The sequence below is a fragment of the Miscanthus floridulus genome, chromosome 8 (genome assembly GCF_019320115.1).
Source record: "Miscanthus floridulus cultivar M001 chromosome 8, ASM1932011v1, whole genome shotgun sequence".
In the NCBI taxonomy this organism is placed as follows: domain Eukaryota; kingdom Viridiplantae; phylum Streptophyta; class Magnoliopsida; order Poales; family Poaceae; genus Miscanthus; species Miscanthus floridulus.
In genome coordinates, this window is record NC_089587.1 from 209359883 (window position 1) to 209375811 (window position 15929).

Sequence of the window (15929 nt, forward strand, 5' to 3'; positions counted from 1 at the left end):
AGTGTGGCTCTGCGGATGTCAGTGCGCTGCCCCTGTTGAGTTGATCATGCATGGCGGTGCAACAGTAAAAATCTGCCCAAGCATCAGTCTTTTGCACACCCCCGGAGACAGTGCATGCTGCCCTCTCCAGCTAGACAACTTGTTAGTAGTAAAAAATTTCTATGAAAAAAGTCCAGCAGAGCTCCCACAACTGTAACACATTAATTGGTGTCTGAACATTTTTGTGATGTAGTAGTAAGGCCAGTTTAGATTACAAGTTTTTTTCACTCTCTCCATCACATCAAATCTTTGGATACATGCATGGAGTATTAAATATAGATAAAAAAATAACTAATTACACAGTTTAATTGTAAATTACATTGGACAATAATTGTCAAATACAAACGACAGTGCTACAGTGTCAAATACGGATTCCTAACCCCAATCTAAATCAGGCCTAATTTCTTTTTATAAGCCGTAACAGTATGTTACAGAGGAGCTGCATGCAACCGTCCCCGCAAAAAGCTGGCACTTCCCTGATTTTACGCGGTAATTACTGCTGACGCGTTGCATGGGGGTGGAGCGGGAGCTGCATGCAACTGTCCCGCAAACAGCTGGCACTTCCCTGATTTTTTTTTGCAGTAATTACTACTGATGCGTGCATTGGGGTGGAGTGGGTTTGACGTGTTGCATCTTAGACCTTGGATCCCTGTTCCATTGAATATTTAGACACGTACATGGAGTATTAAATATGTACTAATTATAAAATTAATTACACAATTTGCGAGACCAATCTTTTAAGTTTAATTAATTCATAATTTGACAACGTGGTGCTACAATAAATATATGCTAATAACGGATTAATTAGGGTTAAAAATCGTCTCGTCACGAATTATGTAATTTATTTTTTTATTAGTATCTAATCATCTCATGCGACACGACACCTCCTAAATTTTTGTTCCGAGATCCAACCGCGCCCCTTGGTAGCGCTGGCGACGTACAATGACCGTAAAAGTTTGTTTAGATGTGGAATTTGTTTGTCTCGTATATTAGTTACACAACCGTAAAAGGTAGAATCTTTTGGCACAGCATATTAGTTAAAACCAAGGTGATTCGGCAAATGATGATGTTCAGTAGTAGTAACTTTGACTTTTGCAAACTGTAATCATCAACCTTTTAGTAGTAAATTTATAAAATTATCAAAAAAAAATTCAAACAAGAATCCTAAATAAATTTATCAATATGTACAAAAATATGGAAAAATTAAGACATTAATCGGGTACAATCTTGTTCACATCCATCCCTTTGTACAAATACCAATCAAATTAATCTAAAAAATGCATCGAATCCAACAAATCATTAGCGCAGTTCCTGAGTTGGGGAGTTCACACTTCTCGGATGCATCACAATATTCTTTTTTGCGTGTAAAATTATTAACTAGAACTTTAACATCTGGTGTGGACCAGGAGGGACAACCACCACTGTGCCATGCTGCTTTTCTGGTATCACCGGTAGGGATGAATACGTATGCATATGACCGATATTATATTTGTTTTTATATTTTTGTTCGGATTTGGATTCGAATACGGATAGTGTACGTCGGATAGGATATGATTGGATATCGATCATAAATATACAATTTGAGTATTCGAATATAGATACGGTGTCAGCATGTTGGCTATCCGGACTTGGATACGCACCGATCTACGCACCGATCTTGACCCCATTCGGCTTCGAATAATCCATACCATTTTCATCCCTAATCACCAGACGGCAGCACGCCGGTCTTCGGCGCTAGCAGCTCCGGCCTGTGATTTGGATGACCGAAAACACAGATCATGAACAAAGAGACTAGTTAGTAGAAATGAAGAGAAGCAGAGTAATCTCATCGAATGAAAATGGAGATTAAGAACAACGAGCACGCCGGTCTTCGGCGCTAGCAGCTCCGGCCTGTGGTTTGGATGACCAAAAACACAGATCATGAACAAAGAGACTAGTTAGTAGAAATGAAGAGAAGCAGAGTAATCTCATCGAATGAAAATGGAGATTAAGAACAACGGATGCTTGATCAAGTAGTAATTCATTTGCAACGGCAATACCTCACATATAAGAAATATTAAATAAGGAAAACAAAATCATCAAATCAAACAAAGCAGACGTAGTCAGGATGTGAATCACATAGTCAATTCGTCATCAAATCGAACACGGAAAGCCCACCTGGAGGTCGCCGTCCGCGCGTGGGGCGCCATCTGCACACGATGGGATGCGCGACGGTAGGGTGACGCGTCGCCGCTTAGGTCCCCGTCCACGCGAGATCCACCACCATAAGGGAGGGCGCCGCAGTGGATCCGCCTCCGGGTCCGGATGAAGGGGCCCTGCCGCCGCCGCCAACGTGGATCCCATGGGGATGCCGCGCACCGCCGGCCGGGGAACCCCTTCCCGGATCTGGGGCACCCCTTCCTCAATGGATCCACCACCGCCGCCGGCGCTGGGAGCGAAGGTGTTGCTATGGCCGGGGAGGAAGGTGGCCTAGCTGCCGTAGCCGGTGGCGGGCGGAGGTTACCGCGGCCGTGAGGGAGGGAGAGCGCCGCCCCGGTTTTGGAGCTCTGAAGCCGCCGCCGCTCTGAGATTGGGAGGAGAGAGAAAAGAAGGAAAGAAATGAGAGATAATTAGGATTAAAAGGTATTTATAGAAGGTAAAATGGAGTCCTAGATTTTTTTTATGGTTGTATTACATCAATTACTACCGCGCAGCATTAATTTTCCTGTTGCGGGATTTAGGGGGTGTTTAGTTCGTGAAACGAAAATTTTTGATGTCACATCATGTTTCGTAGGTGTCGAAAGAGGTTTTCGGATACTAGTAAAACAAACTAATTACATAGCTCGTCTGGAAACTACGAGACGAATTTATTAAGCCTAATTAATCCATCATTAGCGCATGTTAGTTACTGTAGCACTTATGGCTAATCATGGACTAATTAGTCTTAAAACATTTGTCTCGCGATTTCTAAACAAACTGTGTAATTAGTTTATTTTTTCGTCTATATTTAATACTCCATGTATGTATGTGCCGCAAGATTCGATGTGATAGTTTGGGGGTGAAAATTTTTGGAACTAAATCAAGCCTCAACTCACGGTAGTTATTGGTTGCCATAATTTACTTTCGCGGGATTGCCAATTACTGTTGCTGGCTCCTAAATAGCAGTTATTTTGTAGCCAGACCCAACATGCACGTCGCGACCTGACCAGGGGCACTAGATCCACCCGACACATGCAGCTCCCGTATTTACAGCATCGTATTTATAGCCGAAGTTAATTGATAGACTCAACCGAGCAAACATCGCACTACCATTCGAAATCTTCAATTACTTCCTTTTTTCGTGCAGAATAAACCTCGCAACCGGACCCGGCCTCCTGATTCTGCCGCCGCCGACGGGCATGCCTCGAGCGATGCTGCGTAGCCGGCTACCCAGCAAGTTCATAGCGACTCATGAGTTTCAACCGTGCACACACATGCGCCTGTTCGCTTGATCGTAAACGATTCTAAATTTTCAGTCAGAATAGTATTTTTCTCTTATACTAAACCAGCCAGCAGTAATAATCCACGATCGTATCAGCAGCCGCCGAACATGCTGATGGTTGATTGGATCGAGTCGCATTGTTGCGCGGCCGCCGGCCACCATCGCGAACGAGGATGCGCGCCTGGTTTCCTGTGAATTCCGAAGGTATGCATGTGTATATCTATTGCTATTCATCAATCTCGAGTAAAAGATTAGTTTCTAATTGGCCATCCGGCGATTCGAGGCTTCCAAGCCATGCGAATGTTCCTGATGCAGACTCCTCTCCTTGCGTCCTCATGCGAACATCCGATGCTCATGATGCCACGTGATCTGGCTGCGAACAGCGGCGTCGATCGATGATCAATTGCCACGTGATCATGATGCACTGTAGTGGCAATGTAGCAGGAGCCGTTTCATAAATCGAGGCAAAAAATGAATTGGGGGAGAGGAGGAGCCGGAGAAGCCACGATTTCGAGCTTCTCCGGCTCCGTGTTACAGTAGTGCTACAGTTGGTTGTCCCTGAGTGTGCACTTGAGCGTGGCTTAGGTGGTAGTGGTGTTGGGGTGTTACGATACCCTCATAAATTTGCTCTAACTTCGTTAAAACATGTCTGAATCGTGTCGTTGGCACTCCATTCATGAACGGACGTTCAGAGCGACGAGCCCATATTGGCATATATCTATCTTCTCCTCTAGTTGCTCCCTGCTCTTGGTGATTGCTTCACCAGATAGTTGGCACTGCTGGCTGTAGGATAGGGAAATTAGTTGAACGTCATCCGGGATCGTTAGCAGTTTTTGGCTCGCTTTTAAAACCGTGCTTAGCATCGTTGGTCCTGTGAGCGCGGTCACCATCCGAGCGCGAGCGCTGTCGCTGCCGAGTTCCAACTATGGCCGGGCCACTACCGTAGGCCAGCTTGTGGTTGGCTGACGCCGCCCGGCCTTGCCCCGGGCGACGATTAGTCCCAGCAAGCTGTGGCTGGTCCCGCTGCTACATGCGCGCCGTGCTCGCACGGCTGGCCGCTGGGCCGTGCCGTGGTTGCGGCTGCATCGCGTGATCGACGTGGTGCTCGTCCCGCTCCTCGTCCTACCTACCCTGCCTAGTCCTTAAGCTAGAACCTTGCCGTCATGACAAGTCGAGGGCCAGACACAGCGGCGATGGGACGCTTCCCTACCCTGTTTTGCCCGCTAGCCAACACAGGCGATGTCGCTTGGGTCCTGCCTCTTGTTGCTATGAATGTCGCGCCAAGCCGCCTAGTCTCATCACCTGTGTGCATGAGCTCGCTCTACCACCACCGACCAGAGCCCCGCTTTAACACGCCCTACTGCTCGAGCTCATCCACATGCTTTTCCCCACAACGTGGCCTCAGCCTGGGCAACGTGCCCCACCTTTTAAATTCACCTAGCCCATGGTTTCTTAGTCCATCTCTTGACGTCAGTAAGTAGTAGGGAGAGCTAGCTAGCCGCCTCAACCGCATCTGGCCATGGTAGAGACCTACGTCGTGGACAATTCGGTGATTAGCTCGTCGTGGGCCATGTTCGACGCCATGACCTTGGACTGGGGAGAAAGCTAGGATTGGAGCGGTAATAGTTTAATTGCTTGTGGCTCTGAACTCGCCTTGACTCACGCCCTTTGGTGCTCGCGCGGTTTTGGCCAGGAAGCTCACCATCGGTGTAGTGACGCGCCGGTGCCGCGCTCGGAACACCATTGCATGGATTGGTCGCACGTGGCCAGGCCATTATCGATGCGGGACCCATAGGATACCCCGCAAAGGACAGAGAAGATCTAGTCTAACTAGGATTCTTCCCCTGTAATCTTAGTAGTATAACTATTAAGCGATCCTACTAGGATATCTCATTATAAACCGACTAGGACTCTGGCCTCCTGACTATATAAAGGAGGGCAGGGCTCCTAAGACGGGGACAGTAATTGTACGACACAACCCTTGACAATCAATCCAACGCAAAGGCTAAGGCCGACTGGACGTAAGGTTATTACTCGATCTACGATCGAGGGCCTGAACCAGGATAAATCGACTGTGTCTTGCGTTAACCATCGAGTTCGGCATACGCCGAAGCCCGAACATACTACCCCGGGTACCCCCGTGGCAGGCTATCGGTGGTAAAACATCGACAGCTGGCGCGCCAGGTAGGGGATTTCGGCGACTTTGCATCCAAGAACTCGATGGACCTCGACGACATAATCTTCCCGACGGAATCAACTTTCATCTTCGGCTCATGGATCTGCGAGGCAGACAACAACGGCAAGCTTCAGGGCCATCTCCTCAAAGATCCAGATCATTATAAAGAATTTCATATTTCACCAAATACAACGGATCAGCTCGCCAGAAGATTCGCACAGCTCACAGTATCCGATTCAAATCAGATTTCACGACCACTCGCATCCGATTCGAATTCAAACATCAAGGCGAAGTTTTATCCGAGTGCTTTCAAGAATCCGAGTTCTTTTTTGGCAAGATTCCAGAGCACATCCCAAAACAACTCGGATCACCCTCAGAATTCTTCCAAGAAGTCGAGTTCTTTTCCATTTGGACTCGACAACATGGCAAAATCCTATCAAGGACAGTTCGAAAGATCTTTCAATCCAAGATGCGGGATACCACTGACAGGAGCTCAGGAGGGCCTCGTGCTAACAATAACATCCCAAGACTGCATCATCCACTGGCCAGGTTCTGTTCCTGAGGACAGCAGTACCCAACTAGTCGGCACGACGACGACGGCAATTCTACCCTACCAAGAAGGAGACTCGATCTACGACACCGAGGCATCCACTAAAGTTATTAGCAACTCCGACAGCATGAAAGCTAACGCCAATAACAGAGCGACTCATGCGCGAGAAGTGCTCATGGTTCGACGACCGCGATCACCATTAAATCCCCCAGAAGCACCCGATGTTAGATCATCAGATGAATCAGAATCCAACATATCACCGTTCGCCCAAGGCTACGACGGAGAAACAGATAGTCAGAAACAAGCTAGAGAAAGAAAAAACAAGTTAAAGCAAGGGCATCAACACCGTGCTAGGCAGCGCAGGGAAGCTTGGATCAGATACGAGTCAGAATTGGCTGAGTACGACAAAAGAAAATCGCAACAAGAAGTAGAGGGGAGACGCACGGCGAATACACCTTACGATAAGATTCGAGAAGCATTAGAAGAACTCGGAAAAACTTCACACCCCAGTGAGAAGTATGAACAGCTCCGGGACTTGCTCCGATCGACGACCCCGAAAACGCATGAAGAGAGAGCTCGATCAAGACTACCCGCAAGATCAACAACCCACAGGCAAGAAGATCAAAATCAAAGAAAATCCGCTTTCGAAAGACTCGGGCCGAGTGGAAGCCATGCCGAAGGAAGTAGGAAGGAACATAATCAGGGCCACCGATTTGAACAAACAAGGAAGACTAGGAGTAGGGTACCTACCCAGACAATCTCGCAAGATTATTCCCGTCAGAACGACAGCTGGCCAGAAGAAGGTGCCGAATCCGAATTCAAAGAAACCAAGACACACGACAGATTCCCCTGTTTCGCGAACAGGCTCGCATTGATACGATTACCTCACAAATTCAAACCGTCTAACCACTCCAAGTATGATGGCAAAACTGAACCAAGGCAATGGCTCAGAATATATTCACAATCAATTGAACTAGCCGGAGGAGATGACGATATCAAAACCCTATTCTTTCCTATGGCACTGGAAGCCATGCCTCTCCAATGGTTCGACAAACTGAACCCAGGATCTATCAGAAATTGGGAGGATTTGCAAAGAGCTTTTTGTGAGAATTTTGCAGGAATCATTACACATCCAATCACCCATGCGGAATTAAAAGGACTCAAGCAAAAGGGAGGCGAAAGTCTCAGAAATTACTATCGACGATTTGGCGAACTACGAGCTCAAGTGCATGACATAACCGAACGAGAAGTAATTGAGGCTTTCTCTCACGGAATCATGGCTAGGTGGCAATTTCAAGACTTCTGCAAAGAAAATCCGAGAAACAATGAAGAATTCAGACGAACAGTGGAAAAAATGATTACCGCAGAAGAAAAAACACGAGAAAGGTTCCCGGACAGAAACAACCAGGACAACTCGGACAAGCAAAATCATCGAAATAGCAGACATCAAGAAAGAAAACGTAGACCAGACAATACTGTGGCAATGGCTGACAAATCAAAGAAGTTTACCAAACCCAGAAGATATGATGACATTGAAAACATACGTTGCCCATTGCACCCTAGCGGGAGGCACACAATCGGAAATTGCTATGCTTTCAAAGATCGATACACAAGAAAAGATAGAAAGGAAGACACCAAAGATGACAATCAGAAAAGAGAAGAAGACGACCACGAGGACAAAGGATTCCAAAAACCTAGGGGAACGGTAGCAGTGATTTTCTCAGGGGCTCCGGATTGCAGAAGCAAACATCAAGAAAAACTAGCACTGCGGACCATTATGACAGCAGAACCGGCTACACCAAGATACCTCAATTGGTCACAGTATCCTATCCAATTCACCAGGGAAGACCAATGGACTAGCGTGGGAAACGCAGGCCATTATCCATTGGTTCTGGATCCGACTATAGCTGGCATGACCGTCACCAAGGTACTAATCGATGGAGGAGCTGGGCTTAACATCATCTTTTCAGAAACTCTAAGAAAAATGGGACTACAACTCGCCGGGATGATTACACCAACAAGCACACCTTTTTACGGAATAGTACCCGGCAAAGCAGCCATGCCACTCGGACAAATTACTTTACCTGTTACCTTTGGAACTCCTTCAAACTACCGAACAGAGTTTATCAAATTCGAAGTCGCCGACTTCGATTCATCATATCATGCAATCCTGGGACGTCCAGCATTGGCCAAATTCATGGCAATACCACATTATCCGTACTTACTGCTTAAGATGCCAGGACCCCACGGTATCCTTTCTCTTCGAAGCGATTTAAAACGCGCTTTTGACTGCGACGTTCAGGCGATCCAAATTGCAGCCAAAGCACAAGCTGACAATGGGAGAAAAGAAATAGCCACAATCGCGGCAGAAACAAGCCAAGAAGAATTAGAAATACCAGCTAAAAAACCCAGTATCATCGCACCACCAAAGGAAGCCGATGTCAAGCAAATCGACTTAGGCACGGGCGACACCTCCAAGACAGCAACTATCAGTGCTCACCTCTCGGAAAAATAGGAACTCGCGCTCACCAACTTTCTTCGGGACAACAAAGATATCTTCGCTTGGAAGCCAGCCGACATGCCAGGAGTCCCAAGAGAGTTGGCTGAGCACAGAATTGATGTTAACAAAAGCTCCAAACCTGTAAAACAACGGCTACGACGATTCTCACCCGACAAGAAGGCAGCAATTAAAAAGGAAATAACAAAACTGATGGCAGCCGGATTCATCAAGGAGATCCTACATCCAGACTGGCTAGCAAACCCGGTCCTTGTACAGAAGAAAAACACGGACGAGTGGCGCATGTGCGTCGATTACACAGATCTCAACAAACATTGCCCAAAAGATCCGTTCGGACTACCACGCATTGACCAGATAGTTGACTCGACAGCAGGATCTGCGCTATTATCTTTTCTCGATTGCTATTCAGGGTATCACCAGATCGCACTAAAAGAAGAAGACCAGAGCAAGACATCTTTCATCACCCCGTTTGGTGCCTACTGCTACAAGACCATGTCGTTTGGACTAAAAAACGCTGGCGCCACGTACCAAAGAGCTATCCAGACTTGCCTTGGGAATCAAATCGGTGAAAATGTGGAAGCATACGTGGACGACGTGGTGGTGAAAACAAAAGACCCAGACACCCTAATTGAAGATTTACAGCAAACGTTCGAAAATTTGAAGAAATGGAGATGGAAATTGAATCCAAATAAATGTGTATTTGGAGTTCCCTCAGGGCAACTACTCGGATTTTTGGTCAGTCAGCGCGGGATTGAAGCCAGCACCAAGCAAATTCGAGCCATAACAGAAATGGGCCCACCTAGAAGTGTCAAAGATGTGCAGAAACTAACAGGATGCATGGCGGCCCTCAACCGTTTCATATCAAGACTCGGCGAAAAGGGGTTGCCTTTCTTTAAACTACTAAAGAAGACAGACAAGTTCGAGTGGACAATAGAAGCCGACGAAGCTTTCAAAAAACTTAAAGAATACCTCACTTCATCGCCTATCCTGACACCTCCAAAGAAAGATGAAGATATGATGCTATATATCGCGGCAACTCCCACAGTAATCAGCACAGCAATAGTCATAGAAAGAGAAGAACAAGGGCGTGCGTATAAAGTACAACGTCCAGTATACTACATCAGCGAAGTACTGTCAGAATCCAAAATCCGGTACCCACATGTACAAAAACTACTCTACGCCTTACTCATTACCTCTCGGAAGCTTCGCCATTATTTCGAAAGCCACAAGATTACTGTAGTGACAGATTTTCCACTCGGAGACATCCTACACAACAAAGACGCCACAGGGCGCATATCCAAGTGGGCAGTTGAAATTGGAGCTCTGGACATCAATTTCACCCCACGGAAAGCAATCAAATCTCAAGCCCTCGCCGATTTCGTGGCCGAATGGACAGAGATTCAACAGCCCTTATCAGATACAATCCTCGACCATTGGAAGATGTACTTTGATGGATCACTCAAACTAGGCGGGGCCGGAGCAGGCGTTCTCCTCATTTCTCCAGAAGGAAAACAACTCAAGTACGTCCTTCAGATATTATGGCAAGCTACAAATAACGAAGCAGAATATGAAGCCCTCATCCACGGGCTACGAGTCGCGATTACCCTCGGAATAAAAAGATTACTCGTATACGGCGACTCAGCAGTGGTCATCAACCAAGTCAACAAAGATTGGGACTGCACCAAAGAAAACATGGGTGCTTATTGTGCCGAAATACGGAAACTTGAAAAACACTTCCAAGGATTAGAAATTTTACACGTTCTACGCGATTCCAACATTGCAGCAGATGTCCTTGCCAAGCTCGGATCAGACAGAGCAAAGGTTCCACCCGGCGTATTCATAGAAGAGCTATCAGTTCCCTCTATCAAACAACCCGGTGAAACAACACATGAAATTCAGGCTAAAGGCGTTCAGATCTTGATAATCAACACTTCATGGACTCAAGTTTTCATCGACTATATCAAAGAAAACAAATTACCAGCAGATAAGGCAGAAGCCACCCAAGTCATTCGCAGAAGCAAAAACTACGTTCTAGTAGGAGATAAACTTTACAGAAGAGCAGCATCATCAGGAGTACTCCTAAAATGTGTTTCGTTTCAAGAAGGTAAAGAGATCCTAGACGAAATACACTCAGGTTGCTGTGGAAATCATGCCGCTTCAAGGACACTAGTTGGCAAAGCATTTCGCACCGGATTCTACTGGCCAACCGCTTTGAAAGACGCAGAAGAGCTTGTCAGAAAATGCAAAGGTTGCCAAATGTTTGCAAGACAAGCCCATGTACCAGCTCACAATCTTATCTGCATCCCACCCGCTTGGCCTTTTTCCTGCTGGGGGCTAGATCAAGTAGGACCCCTGAAAAAAGCAAAAGGCGGCTTCGAGTACATCTTTGTGGCAATCGACAAGTTTACCAAGTGGATTGAATACAAACCACTCGCGAAATACAGCGCGACAAAAGCAGTCGAGTTCATCCAAGACATTATGCACCGCTTCGGCATGCCAAATCGAATCATCACAGACCTAGGCTCACCCTTCACAGCTACAGAATTCAAAAGCTGGGCTCAAGACTGTGGTTTCAGTATAGACTATGCGTCCGTTGCACATCCAGAAGCCAACGGACAAGTAGAAAGAGCTAATGGACTCATACTAGCCGGATTAAAACCAAGGTTATACGAAGAACTAGTGGACTATGGGTCCAAATGGATTGAAGAACTACCGAAAGTAGTGTGGGGGCTACGAACTCAAATAAGCAGAGCAACAGGCCACTCACCTTTCTTCCTAGTTTACGGGTCAGAGGCCGTACTACCCACCGACTTGATCTGGACATCCCCGAAAATAGAACAATATGATGAAGGAGAAGCAGAACACACAAGAAGATTAGAACTCGACAGTTCAGAAGAAGTCAGAATAAACGCTACCCTCCAATCAGCTAGATACCTACAAGGTTTAAGACGGCACTACAACAAGAATACCCAATCTCGATCACTACAAGTTGGAGACTTAGTGCTAAGAAGGATACAAAAGACTGATGGACGACATAAGCTACTCAGTCCTTGGGAAGGCCCGTACATTGTCACAAAAGTCACTGGACCCGGCACATACAAGTTAATGACCGAAGATGGAAAAGAAGTCAGCAATACATGGCACATCAGCCAGCTAAGAAGATTCCATGCGTAAAAACAACTCAGGAAAAAACAGACATGCAAGCCACAAGGGACCTACGTCCACAACCAACGAAAGACAATACTCTTCAAAAACATATGTATTAGTTTATACTCATGATCAATAAAGATGATATTCATCCACAGCATGTCTTGTCATGACTTCCAACGAGTTGTTTTCACGAAACAAAAAAGCAAAATGGCTGAAAACATGCCTGAGCATTCCGGCCGAGAGCAAAATAGCTGAAAAGACGCTTGAGCCCGCCGATGAGGGTAGCTAAAAGCTAACACCCGAAACAAAAAGCAAAATGGCTGAAAACATGCCTGAGCATTCCGGCCGAGAGCAAAATAGCTGAAAAGATGCTTGAGCCCGCCGATGAGGGTAGCTAAAAGCTAACACCCGAAACAAAAAGCAAAATGGCTGAAAACATGCCTGAGCATTCCGGCCGAGAGCAAAATAGCTGAAAAGACGCTTGAGCCCGCCGATGAGGGTAGCTAAAAGCTAACACCCGAAACAAAAAGCAAAATGGCTGAAAACATGCCTGAGCATTCCGGCCGAGAGCAAAATAGCTGAAAAGATGCTTGAGCCCGCCGATGAGGGTAGCTAAAAGCTAACACCCGAAACAAAAAGCAAAATGGCTGAAAACATGCCTGAGCATTCCGGCCGAGAGCAAAATAGCTGAAAAGACGCTTGAGCTTGCCGATGAGGGTAGCTAAAAAGCTAACACCCGAAACAAAAAGCAAATGAACCAAGTCGACCAAAATCTAACTTCAAAAGACCCTCCTGCACTTCGTTCCGAAAAGCAAGAGGCTCGGGGGCTACAACCAGATGGATGTACTTCTTCTTCAAAAGAGCACAAGCACCACTCAAGAAAGCACTCGGATGCCGAAGTTTATCAAAGCTGCATTCTATACCGAGTCGTTTTACATAGTGCGGGCGAAAGGTTGCTAACGTGAAGATCTACATCTAACAAAGTCATCACACGGACAAAGTACCCGACAAATCAAGGGGCCCCGTAAGAATAACACATAGAGCCGTTTTGCGGAGCAGAGACGGGAACAGAACAAGGTACTCAACAAGTCAAATAACTTCAACCGCACCCAAGCAAAGAATACATCAACAAGAATAAAGAATCTTCATTTAAAAAGGAGTGTAATATTACAAGGGGATGCTCAAGCGAGTCAAGCATTGTCATCAGAGAGGGAAAGGTCAATATTTAGACCATCTACAATCCTACTGGCTAGATCTTCGACCTCAGGCTCCATCTTTTCAACGGCGTCAAGATATTCTTGGCTTTCAGCTTCTTCCGCTATCTTGGAGAGAGGCGCCTCCGGAGCAAGGACCCGGACCTGGGCCAGCACATTTTTGGTACATACTTGGGCGCACCTCTTCGCGAACTCTTGAAAACGAGTCGGAATCCGAGGAATGAACTGCGCCCAAGATTGCCCGTCATCCGCCGAAGTCCGGAGGACGTCGGCTACCGAACGAAAAGATTTCCACAAGGCATTCCAATTTTCGGTAGCCGTCGCCAGCTTCCCAGATAGGCCTTCAATGGTTTTTTGGGCCTGCACAAGATCTCTGTCAGCTCCACGCCTAATCAGCCTAGCAAGGGCGAGTTCTTCCTCAGCGTGAGTATTTACCTCCTCAGCTCTATTATGACTAGAACGGACAAGGGCCTTCATTTCATCAATACTCTCCGAGAGTTTCTGTTTCTCAACTCGGAGAGCTAGAACAGAACACCAAAGAACAAGTCAGCAGAAAAAGAAGTCAAAATACAAGAAGGAACAGACAGAACCCACGGCACCTTTGTTTTCATTCTTCGCAGACTCCACCGCAGCATCTCTCTGTTTCTCCGTCTCCACAACCCGGGCGCGAAGGGCGTTCTCCTCCTTTTGGTGCAACTGACGCTCCGTCTCCAACTCAGCCCGGAGAAGGCCAAGATCGGCTTTCAGAGCGTCCACCTCCGAAGACAACTTCCTCTCATTTTCAGATGAGAAAAAGAAGCCAGAATGATCACGAGAAAAAGACTGAGCAGAAAGAGGCAAAGAGAAACGGGGCGTAAGGACAGAAGAAAAACAAGCATGCAAAAGAAAAGTGGCGGTAAAATTTACCTGGAGCTTTTCACCAAAAGAAGTCGCGAGGGTCGACAAGCTCCCCCAGGCTGCGGTCAGCTCCGATAACCGATGAGTGGCATCGAATTGTTGCACCACGTCATCGGACAGGGAAGGGCCGCCGGAGGCAAAAGAAGGGGAAAGAGAAGCCGGCCGGGGCGAAGCAGGAGCGACCAGAGCAACCTCCAGGGAAGCCGGAGCCAAATCCCCAGAAGAACTCGGCGCGACGGCCACAGTTACCTCCGGAGCGACCAAGCCCGCAACTCCGCCAGGTAGCTCTGAAGCCCCCGCCGCAACTTCATCAACAGAATGTTGTGAGTCTCGAGGCTCAGAACTCGTTGGCGCGGCGGGAAGCAGAGAAGAAGTCGATGGAGAAATTAAAGAAGACGAAGCACTGAAAAAGTGATAAAAGGAAGCACCAATAAGAACCAGAGGAAGGAAGATAAAAGCCAAAAAGATGAAGCAAGAATCTACTCACCTGACTACTTTTTTCCTTGCGAAGCCAAGAGAAGGCCTCGCAGGGGGAACCACGACGGCGAAGACGTCCCCGTCACCCAGCGACAGGAGCGGGACAACCGACAACGGAGCCACGGAAGAAGCCGGAGCTGGAGCCGTGGAAGAACTCTGCACCGGAGGAGCAGTACAGCTCGGGGCAGAAGAAACCAAAGAACTCGACCCCGGAGCTTCGGAAGAAGTCGGCGCAAGAGCATCGGAAGAACTCACACCTGACCTCCGATTACTTCAAAAAAGTTCAAGACTAAGATTAAAAACAAAGAGGAGAAATTCAATGCGACAAGAATATGAAAAACAACTCACCGCCGCGTGATAAGGGGAACTTCATCATCCTCTTCTTCCTTAGCCAGCGAAACCAGAGCACCCGCTGAAAAAGAGACGAAAAGTACTCGGTTCAAGAGAGAAACATGAAAATAAAAGAACAAAGAGTACTAAATGTGCTCACCTAAGAGCATGCTAGCAACAACTGGAGTACCTGAAGGAGTACTTGGTTTACGAGGCTTCTTGGAGACAGGCAAGCCAGATGAAGACCCGTCCATTCGCCCCCTCTTCGGGATGCTGCGAGGGCCGCGAGGGACTAGACGAGGAACATACTCTTCATATACATCATCAGATCTGAAAGATACCCTAGGAAGGGCTGTAAAAGTTTGAGACTTACTAATTACAGAAGTACCGGCTAAATGATCCCCAGCCTCCGCCACAGCAGGGAGAACATCAAGGCGGATCGGATCAACAAAGTTCCGACCGAGCACCTACAAAGAAAAGACAAAACACCAAGACAAAGAAAAACTAAGCAAGAACGGACGCAGAAAGAGTACATAAAGAACTCAAATAAAAAGAAAAAGGAGGATAGACAACTCACAGCTGGGGGCGGGTTGTTGGCCGAGTACTCAGGGACGGCAGGAGGAATGACGCTCACTCCTTTCAGCATCTTCTGGAGACGCTCGAGTACCTCCTCACCGGTCAGCTCAAGAGCTGGGACCATGCGCGAAGAATCCTCGGCCCCAGAATACTCAAAGCCGAGGTGTCCCCGCTCTTTCAAAGGCTGAACCCGACGGCGAAGAAAACTTGAGACAATACCAAAGCCGGTCAATCCTTGCTGTTTCAGCGTACTAATCCTATCAAGGAGAGGTTGGATCGCCTGAATCTCAGCAGGAGACTCAAGCTTTTTGTCCCACCGGTCGTTCGCCACAGGACCAGATCCGGAGTGGACAACAAGAGAAGGGATCAAATTGGCAGCGTAAAACCACTCGGCGCGCCAATCCTTGACAGAATCGACCAGGTCATAATCAAAAAACTTGATTTTAAGACCCTGGCGAAACTGAATCCCGCAACCGCCAAGGACACTGGTTTCCTCGCGGCGGGGTTGAGGTTTCAGGCGAAAGAAAAAACGAAAAAGAGAT

At 47.1% G+C, this 15929-nt stretch overlaps 1 protein-coding gene across 1 annotated transcript; it reads right to left on the reverse strand.

The window, feature by feature from the left end:
* Positions 1-4173: 4173 nt before the first annotated feature.
* On the reverse strand, positions 4174-15065 carry LOC136470568 (cell wall protein TIR4-like). Its single transcript, XM_066468370.1, has 7 exons — positions 15023-15065; positions 14492-14738; positions 14014-14407; positions 13707-13929; positions 13543-13628; positions 13289-13467; positions 4174-4282 (listed from the first exon to the last, which is right to left on the reverse strand). The coding sequence occupies exons 1-7, from the start codon at positions 15063-15065 to the stop codon at positions 4174-4176; spliced, it is 1281 nt and encodes a 426-aa protein (XP_066324467.1).
* Positions 15066-15929: the final 864 nt, after the last annotated feature.